The sequence below is a fragment of the Cetorhinus maximus genome, chromosome 13, assembly GCF_964194155.1.
Source record: "Cetorhinus maximus chromosome 13, sCetMax3.hap1.1, whole genome shotgun sequence".
Classification (NCBI taxonomy): Eukaryota; Metazoa; Chordata; class Chondrichthyes; order Lamniformes; family Cetorhinidae; genus Cetorhinus; species Cetorhinus maximus.
The window spans coordinates 47,669,828-47,680,328 of NC_135891.1; the positions used below are offsets into that span (position 1 = coordinate 47,669,828).

The 10,501-nt window shown below is 38.4% G+C and overlaps 1 protein-coding gene across 4 annotated transcripts in view; it reads left to right on the forward strand.

The window, feature by feature from the left end:
* Nucleotides 1–8,672, forward strand: part of znf217 (zinc finger protein 217) — a 61,838-nt gene extending 53,166 nt beyond the window's left edge. For all 4 annotated transcript variants that reach the window (XM_078555365.1, XM_078555367.1, XM_078555366.1 and 1 more), the window contains 2 exons: nt 2,265–2,393; nt 8,139–8,672. In XM_078555365.1, coding sequence (XP_078411491.1) covers nt 2,265–2,374 — 110 coding nt within the window. In that variant the 3' untranslated portion in view covers nt 2,375–2,393; nt 8,139–8,672. The remainder of the gene's footprint in view (nt 1–2,264; nt 2,394–8,138) is intronic.
* The last annotated feature ends 1,829 nt before the right edge of the window (nt 8,673–10,501 follow it).

Here is a 10,501-nt window from a genome sequence, read left to right on the forward strand (position 1 = left end):
CCCTGTTCTTTAACAGGACATTAGAGTTGGTGTTAAATAGTGTCGTTATGATGAAGTCCTGCAACTGATCCTAGTCTTGTCCTCGATCAACTACCACACATCTGGAGGTTTAGTAAGATATTGCTGAATAGTGAGTACAAATTAATCCCTCGTTTTCTCCTCCTTTCCAGAAATTGGAAGGACAAGCCAAAGGTAGTTTCCCCTCACTGTCTCTTTCACTCAGATCAGCTTATTCAAGAGACTCCCACCCCTCGGCCACCTTGCTGTCAAAAAGAAGTAATCTATCAACTTTTAGCCAAAAATACAAAAAAATTATCTACTGTTTCACAGTGCGTTGGGCATCTGAGTTTTTTTCACTAGTGTGCCTAAAAAATAATCAAATGTAACTTCAAAAGGAACTGTAACCCTTAAATTGGAATAAAATTAACAATACCAATATTCTAACTTTAAGATTTTAGGAAAAGGGTACTCAGACTGTTGTGGATAGTTGAGCCAAAGATAGTCCTCTGTTCAATCTCCAATTGGTCTTGCTTTTATTTATCCTTGACTGATCAATTCATACCATGAACAAGCCCCCCCCGCCACCACATATTTTTCATACATCATGGTGTAACTGAAGATGCAAATTTACCTATATTGTTTTAATGAAGACAGGCACAGCAAGAGTGAAAATCAAGTGAGGTTGAGTTCACAGGTAGTTAACTAAGTACATTTAGGAAGACAGAATTGGTGAGTTAACTCTGCTGAGAGTGAGTATGGGTGGTGCTTGGTTGAGGACAGAATTGGGCCTTTGTGGTCAAATAGTTTTTGGTTATAGGGAGCATCAGGCTTTCAGTGCTGACATGATTAATGGCCCTTTCAGTTTTTGGCTCTCACTCCAGACTTTTTCTGCTTCCAAGCCCGGGCAAACAACCCTGGGACTTGAGTTCATTTAGGAATTTCTTCATTCTCATTTTGTCTTCATTCTTTGTTTATACTGGGATATTATTCCGTAGAACCTAGCAGGATACCATTCCTGGTTGGCTATATTTAAGTGAACCTAGTCATTTGAGTGCCCAATAATCCTTTTAGCCATTGGGGTGTTCTAACATAGTTTTCTCTTGTGCTTGCCTTGTGAATTTTTTAGCAAGATAGTCAGTGGATAGATGGGTTTTTTTTTCCCTTCCCCATCTAACTGAAGTCTAGTACTCCTCTGATTGAGATCAGCTACCAATACGTAGGTTTAGGATTAAGTCTGAGATATCTTGTCAGTGTAGGCCAGTACCATATGAAGTGGTATTTACCATTTAACAGCCACATGAGCACCTGTCCTCTATTTTTCTTTGATTCTTGCAGTTGTTTTAAACAGAAATGATTATGCCAGAAAGCACATTGAATGAGTGTAATTCTAATTATACTGTGACGCATGGAAAACCTAGGTTTGAGGTCCTTTGTATAAATGGATCAGTCAAGGAAATCTATTAAGTTTGCAATCTGAATTAAAAAAGATTACCTTTGCTTTCATGTAAAGGAACACTAGGATCAATGGTAATGCGTTGAGTTGTACAGAATGAAAGAGTGAGCTTGCATTTATTAGTACCTAATTATGACATAAGATCCCAAGCACGTGTCAATTAAATACTTTTTGAAATGCAGCCACTGTGGCAGCAAATGTGTGTCCAGCAACATACTACAAACATTAATGAGATAAACCACCAGTTGGTTGAGGAATAAATGTTGGCTAAGACACTAGGACAACTTCCCTTAAAGAGGTTTAGCACCTCATCAGTCATATAACACCACCCTCAGTACTGCACAGAAATGTCAGCCTAGATTTTGTGCAGTCTTGAGTGAAGCTGACTTGAGCACGATTGTTGCCACTGAGCCATGTTTAGCACTCATCTAGTGTTACTTGAACCATTTACCTTGCTTGCTGTGTCCCAAAAAAACTTGCACTTGTATAGCACCTTTACCATGTCTTGCTTGCAAATAAGTGGTCCATGCACAAAACAAAGAACTTTGGAATGAGGTGACTATTGCTACCTAGGTGAAGTAATCATTTTTGCTGTTTGTGAATTTGTGGCATATTTATTTATCTCTCTTGGGTAGGGTTGGGAGGGAGGTTGAGAAAGAAAACAAAGTTCAAAAAGCAAGTTAGATTTTGTTCAGTTGTCTCAGTATTTTGATGGGTTATTTTGTACCATCGAAGCATGTACATGATGGCTAATTAAGAATAGAAATTGTTGTGTTTTAATGTATTTGTGTTTCATTTTACATTTGCACAGGGAAGAGGCCTTTCCAGTTTCTGCAGCACTCTAACAGTATGTCGCAAAAAAGGAGCATTAATCATTCTCACAGTGGATCTTTAGATAAGAAAGAGTACATGAGCCAATGAAACCTGTCAATGGAATAAGGTAAATATGTACAAGGAATGCACTAGCTTCTTGCAAAAGAACTAAACCACGCATCTTGTAATGTAGCTGTATCCAGTAAATTGGCTGTATTAAACCAAATTTGTTATGCTGCATCTATTTTAATAAAAGTGACATATAACCAGACACTAACATCTAAATTTATTATTTATGTAATTAAGAAAGTTGCATAATGATTTTGCATTTTTGCTAGACTGGGTTATTCAAAGAATTGCAAGTACACCTTTTGAGGTGAAGCTATGATTGAAAATATTTAAGGAAGTATTTCAACAGCTTTCGTAAGTTTGTTTAGTAAACTGATTTGACAAATTCAATTCTGGAGAAGAGCCATGAGAGGAGTGGGACTGAATCTGAAAGTAGGCTGCATGTACTGTCAAGTTGAGTTAAAGTCCGGGGCTGCGGTGGGGGGAGGGTTGGTGGGATGGGCCACAGGGCAGCAAATTAGAGACCAAGAACAAGCCGCTGAAATTAGTAGAAATATTAAATATACAAAACTATTGATTTGAGGATCCAAAAGAAACACTTTAAGTCTTAATTTTAAACTCTAAATTTAGACCGTAGCTACCTGTAATTGTTCTGTCAGCATCACAGATTCATATAGGCAAAATATATCATAAATGTGGATATAGAAATTTCTAATCATTGGGCAAGGTTGGACATGACTATAGGAAATTAAGTGGTGCAGTTATGAGCAACATGCAAACAGATTTTTTGAAGCATAGTAGTTTGCTTTATCTTATGTGCAGCGTGTCATCCACTCTGCTTACCTTTCAAGTATATGCTTTCTGAATGTTGCCTAAGCCTCAAATGACCATTATTAACTTTATTCACATGATTTTATGCTATAAATTTATTGCTACAAACAAAAATTATCAGTTGTTTATAATTTTCTGCCTCTACATCTTGAAGAATGATGCAGAGTAAGGAGTTCCTTCTGTACAGGCTATTAACTGAGCAATGCTGTGGGTAGAAAAGCATGCTAAATTTATGAATAAGTAGCAAACAAGCATTGGCTCAGATCTTCCAGTTTCCGGATTTTCAGAGATTCCAACAGATGGAATTACTCTCTGGGAATTGCCAGGAAAATTGAACTTGCGATGAGCAACTACCCTGGACCCTCCGCAAAAGTCTCTGACTGAGTCAGACACTTTGTACAGTCCTGACGAACTTGCCTGTAGTTAACCAGGAAAGGTTAGACAGAAAAACCCTAGTCTAACCCCTGGATAACTATACAACTGACACCCTTGACAGCCCACCCAGACCTGACCTGACTAGCCCCTGAATTGAAGACAGCTCCTGACCTGACTTTCAGCCCTGCACCCACCTACCCAGGCACCCACCCTATCACCCATCTACCAGCCACCCACACCTATTTGCTCACCCACTGAAATCTGTTTAAGTGCCCCAAAGCTTTCCAGTGTGTTAGTGAACACTTATAGAATACAACAGCTGGGGCCTTGTCTCTCCACTCCAACCCGCACCCAATGATCCAACGTCAGGAGGAAGCAGTTCAATGGAGGACCCTTCCACATGCCAGGTCAGAAGACCTGGCCAGAAATATGGAGCTCCATCATGATGTAGAAAATTAGCGACAATCTGATGGCAATTGCCACTTCTCAGAAGATCTGGACCATTGATTCATTGCAATTTTTTTTGGGAGTTGATTTTCTTATCAACTTCAGAATATCTTAGTTGGTAACTGTACAGTTGTAATTGTGGTTTAACACTCAGGGCATGTTTTAGCTCCTTGTCCCAACCCTCCTGTTATCCCCACCTGAAGTCATCGATTTATTCTGGTGTTGCACTCATACTTTCGCTGTACAGTATGTTGCCTCATGAGCATACTTTTCAATTGTGGATGGACAATTTAATTGAGTTCAGTTTTTTTCTCACCTGAGAAACTTTGTCTGGAGACGTAGTTGGCAGCTGGTAACCCCTTCCATTGCACCACACCTCTTCTCTCCACCCATGCCCAGTGCCTAAGATTACTGCTTCCTCACTTTGTAATTCAACACTGCTGGCACCACCCTGGCTCACCCTGCCTTCTTTACTCCTTTCTCGAATAGATAAAATTCTTTCCTTTCCTGATTGCTTGATCTTTTGTCTATCATTGTTTTAGCAATCAATTGAGCAGTGTGAATACCTGCAAGGATTGCTTTGAGCTCTTGCACCCTTATCAATACCCTGTTGGTCTTTTGAATACACTTATACAACTATTTTCATTCAAATTTTTTTTTACAGCAGCATATATTTAATGTTGTGCACAACTAGATTTTGAACAATTCTAATGCTGGAACTTGCACTTGCATAGTGCTATTTTTGGCCTAGGGCATCTAAAGATACTTGCTAGACAAAGAAGTACTTTTGAAATGTGGCCTCTGTTGTAATGTAAAGAGAAACAGCAGTCAATTTGTGCACAGCAAAGTCCCATAAACAGAAATGAAGATCAGAAAACCTGTTTTGGTAATGAGGGCTTAATATTACGAGGATACCAGTCTTCACATAATGTCATGAGGTTATTTCAAGACCATTTTGAGAGATTGGATGTTTAACATCAAAGAGCCAGCACCTCTCCAACAGTGCAGTGCTCCCTCCATTTTGCGAGGGTGACGACCTAAGTTCTATGCTCTATTGAAAAAGACTAAGAGAAGGATGCACTGAGGCTCACTTAGGAAGTTAAGGATGATATCAAATTGAAAGAAAAGGCGTACAATGCTGAAGATTACTGGTAGGCCAGAAGATTGGGAAAATGTTAAGAGACCAGGAAAGAATTACTAAAAAAAATAGGAGAAAAAAGAATGAGAGAGTAAACTAGCAAGAAATACAAAATACAAAAAACAGACCATTTGAACAAGTATATAAAAAGGAAGAGAGTATCTAGAGTGAGCATTGGTCCCTTGGAGGATGAGACTGGGGAATTAATAATGGGAAGCAAGGAAATAACGAGGATTTGAACAACTATTCTACATCTGGTTTCATGGTAGAAGACACAAAAAGCACCCCAATACTCGTAGGAGAAAACCATGGGGCAAAGCACGATATCACTGGAGCAAAAAATGCTCAGAAAATTAATGAGACTAAAGGCTGACAAGTACCCTTGACCTGATGGCCTGCATCCTAGGCTCTTAAAAGAAGTGGCTGCAATGATAGCGGATACAGTGGTTGTAATCTTCCAAAATTACCAGGGTTCTGGAAAGGTCCCCGTGGATAGAAAAACCACAAATGTAACATATTTATTCAAGAAAGGAAGGAAACAAAGCCGGAAACAATCGGTCAATTAGCCTAACATCTGTCATTGGGAAAATGCTAGAATCCATTATTAACGAGGCAGTAGCAGGACAGTTAGAAAATCAATGCAATTAAGTAGAATCAACATGATTTTATGAAAAGGAAATTGTGTTTGGCAGTTTATTAGAGTTCTTTGAGGACATAACAGGTTGGATAAAGGGGTACCAGTAGGTATAGTGTATTTGGATTTCCAAAAGACATTCAATAAGGAGCCACATAAATGGTTACTACGGAACATAGCTCATGACATTGGGGGTAATACATTAGCATGGATGGAGGATTGGCTAACTAACAGGAAACAGCAAGTTAGAATAAATGGGTTATTTTCAGGTTGACAAACTGTAACTAGAGTGTCACAGGGGTCAGTGCTGGGGCCTCAACTATTTACAGTCATTAAGGGACCAAGTGTAACGTAGCCAAATTTCTGATGTTAAAAATATGGGTAGGAAAGCAAGTTGTGAGGAAGATGCAAAGAGTTTGCAAAGGGAAAATGACAAGTTAAGTGAATGGGGGGGAAAAATGGTAGATGGAGTATAGCGTGGGAAAATGTGAGGTTGTCCACTTTAGCAGAAAGATTAGGAAAGCAGAATATTATTTAAATGGAGCGAGACTGCAGAATGTTGCAAACAGAGGAATCTGAGTGTCCTTGTACATGAATCACAAAAAGTTGGCTTGCAAGAACAGCAAGTAATTAGGAAGACAAATAGGATGTCGGTCTTTATGGCAAGGGGATGGAGTATAAAAGTAGGGAAGTCTTGCTACAACTGTTCAGATCTTGTTGAGACTAAGGTACTACATATAGTTTTGGTGGTCTTACTTTCATTGGAGGCAGTTCAGAGAAGGTTCTCTAGGCTGATTGTTGGGATGAAGGAGTTGTCTTATGAGAAAAGGTTGAGCCTATACTGTTAGGAGTTCAGAAGAATGAGAGGTTATGCAAGATTCTGAGAAGGCTTGATAGGGTGGATGCTGAGTGAATAGTTTCCCTCATGGGGGAATCTAGAACCAAGGGGCACAGTTTCAGCATGAGGGGCCGCCTATTTTAAGATGAGGAGGAATTTCTTCTAAGGCTTGTTAATCTTGGGAATTCTCTTCCCTAGAGAGCAATCGAGGCTAGGTCATTGAATATGTGTAAGATTGAGTTAGACAGTTTTTTGATTTACAATGAGTTTAGGGTTATGGGGGTGCTGTCAGGAAAGTGGAGTTAAGGCCACAGTCGGATCACCCATGATCGTATTGAATGTCGGAGCATGCTCGAGATGCCGAATGGCCGCCTCCTTTTTCTTTTGATCTTACAGTAGAGAGGGAGAACAGATTAGGGCAAAACTGGTCGTCACTTCTTCCCCTCACTGCCCTATTTCTCATGTTCTAATCTAAGCTTTGAGTGAGGCTTGAACTTGTGTCCTCCGAATCAGAGTTGAGTGCTAGCACTGAGCGAAAGCTAATCATTCTAAGCATTATGTTTTTGACTTATTTGAACTATCTAAGTTCAAATGTCTTTGTCTTGTTTGCCTTTTCTTATTTTCAAAATGTGCTCAGTCGGTGCAATTTGCACACTATATATACTTGTGTTATGGCACTCTTTACTCCAGGACATCACAATGTCACCTGGCTAGCAGAAAATATGCCATGAACAGCTAGTACACCACACTCCCATCAGCCACATAGGTTTAACCAACACTAGTATTCTCTAGATCTTGTGTTCATTCAAGAGATTGGGACAGATTTTACTTTTTAGTGTTTTTGCATTGTTGTACAAAACTGAAATTAAAAGGAAAAAGGAGTTGCACTTTTATGCAGTGCTTTTCATGACCATCTGACATCTCAAAGCACCTAACAACCATGGAATATTTTGATTGCAGTCACTGTTGTCTGATAGCGAAGGGAAAAATGGGCACAGCTGCAAAGTTCCCTAAAAGTTGACCTTCAATGGGGAAGCCTTGCATCAAATATTATCTGACATTTTTTGACTTTGATTTTAATTTATTTTAATTTGGCTTGCTAACTTTTATCTTCTAGTAAGTACAGTACCTACAGGACTGGAGTATGAAGAGCATTAGGGGCTTGATGTTTTTTTCCCATTTAACTCTGCATAAATGTCAAGATTATGCAGGGGATCCTTCTGATGCAGACCTCCTAATCTGCAGAGTTGATTAAATGAAGCAAACAGTTGTAGGTGGAAGAAGTGGAGTGCATGATTCCTCAAGGCAGTTCAGTTTTTAGAAAAAAGGTGCCCCATTTCTAAATTCCAAACTTGAAAGACTTTTCACAAATGTTACTGCTGAAGAGGAAGGTTTCTGTGCTACCAATTTACAGAACAGAACGGTTATAAAATGCCAATTTCAGTCTTGCATTTTTCTATTTGTTTTCTAGTTGCCTGCTGATGTAGTCTTGGCTGTCCAACTGTTTTTTAACAACATTTTTGTATGTTCTTGACCCCAGATCTGTTGAAAGCTGTGAATGGAATACTCTTTCTGCATCAGAGTTGACTTTTGGGGGTGCCAGCTGACCCACTGGTGAAATCGGACAACACCTGAAATACAAGATCCACCTCAAATAAGCTGTGATTTGTACATGTATAGAACACTACTATTCCATTCATTTTGGGTTACGTTTTTTCGTCTGTTCAAACCTACAGTTGTAAGCAGAAACTGTGTGTGTATATATTATATATACACACACACACAAAATGCCTTGTATTCCATTTTGACTATGAACTTGAAATTGTACTGTTTCTAATTGTCAACTGTTCCTGTTTTTGCAATAACTACATTGCTTGGCACTAATAAATGAGTTGGGGGCCATTATTTCTGCAATGCCAGGCTCTAGTTTTTTTTTGTTTATAAATTTTTCAAACCGAAAATGAATTTTGGTACCTGATATTGACATTTCTGGGAAATTGTGTAACTGTCATTGACCTTTTTCTTTACATTGAAAAATGAGCAATAAATCGTAAGACCTGTGGTAATGCTTCTAGCATCAGTCTTCCAATAGTCTCTTTATATTCCATTTGGTCTTTGGTAGCACAACTGTGGCAAGCAATACTTTGGTACCCTTTACACTTACGTTATAATACTACTAAATCTTTTATTTGGAACACTAGCCCTCTGCAACAGAACCTTGATTCTTTATGTTGTATTTATTCATAAGTGTACATGAGGTGCATTAAATATGATTGTCCATTGCACAGTGCTCTGAAATTACGCAGCAGTGTTGGATTATCATTTAGTAAGATCATGAGTGCTACCTGGTAGACAAATAATGCATTGTGTTGGAATATGACAGGAATCTTTTCAAAATCAAACTTGGCAGACTGCAGCAAAACACATGCTGGTCATATCAGGTCTACTAATGATTCAGAAGTGCATTTTGTATATAAAATTTGACAACACAAAGTGGGAAATTTAATGCTAAACCATGTTTGAATTCACATAATTTGAAGTGACCTATATGTATATAGTTTCTCTTTTCCTGGCTCAATTTCAGACCATGTCCTATCCATAGGATACACCTAAGATCATGGGGGGGGGCGCGATGCACTGTTGTAGGATACACTCTTGACTTTTCATTAGGTTAATTATGCAAGTTTCTTGATTCTGCCATAAGTGGCAGACTAACTGTAGACAAACAGAGTGCTTTTTGGGCCTCCCCGTTCCCCAGGTGAAACATTAGATAATTACAAGGTAACAGGTCAGGAAGTGAAGTAATGTGCCATAGTGGTGTCTCTGGTTTTAACAGCCCTTCAAGAGTCACAGATTCAGAAAAATTATGTTCTTATCTGCAGATGGTAACTGAACACAAATTTAATTAATTTAAGAATAAGCAAAATCATAAAGAAGAATGGGAAGTTTAATCATTAAAGCTAAAATGCCCAGATTGGATGAATAACACTTTTTGTGTAGGCTACTGACTACACTGAGTACTCTAGCTGGTTTACATTTTCATTGTTTTGTTTTGAAAAAGAACAAAACCTTAATGGTCCAGCTAAGGAGGAATTCCCAAATTATTTTTCCAAAATAAAGCTACACATTCGATATACTAGGATGTAGAGTGTGGTGGGACTGATTTTTATAATTTGAACATTCCCACTTTATCATAATGTTTAGTTTTCTTAACTGAAAGAAATGGTGCATAATTGACAAGTGCTGTACACCTTAAATTGTTGGTTAGTCACACCTTGCACTAGTTCATTTTTTAGTTGTAAAGTTATTGCTAGAATCTTACCAATAGACAACTGAGAGGGGGGAAGGATGTACAAGTGCATTTGTGTTATAGTCATATTCAATATTTACCAAAATCAGTGCAATTTTTCCTGCAGTTTATCTATCAATTATATTGGCCCTGCAACCACATCTGATGTACCTGTTTTTTTTTTGGTGAGTGTATGTGTATTAACAGCTCAAGCTTTAATATACCAGAATAAGTAATGCTTACCACAGCTATGCTTAAATCTGTTGCATTGGGCAAAATTCAATGAGTTGAACTCTTTTGATGCATTGATCTGCTACATTTTAAATGTTTAGTTGAATAGAAGTGTTGCAGTTTGTGTAGCTGAAAGATTAAATCCATAATTCTATTGAAGACTGTTTACTGAACTTGCCATCTTTGTATGCAGTATCCTGAAGGGGAAAATCCTATTTTTAAAATTCATTACGTTGTACTTTAGTTCTGTGAAGATGATGTTGCATTTTGATTGACTCGTAAGGGCCGATTTCCGTAGTTCCTTTTTGTCTGACAATTGAGCTTCTCAACTCACTTTTTATGATTTATAGTTTTGGCTGGGACCAAGGGTACCGGGAAGTTTC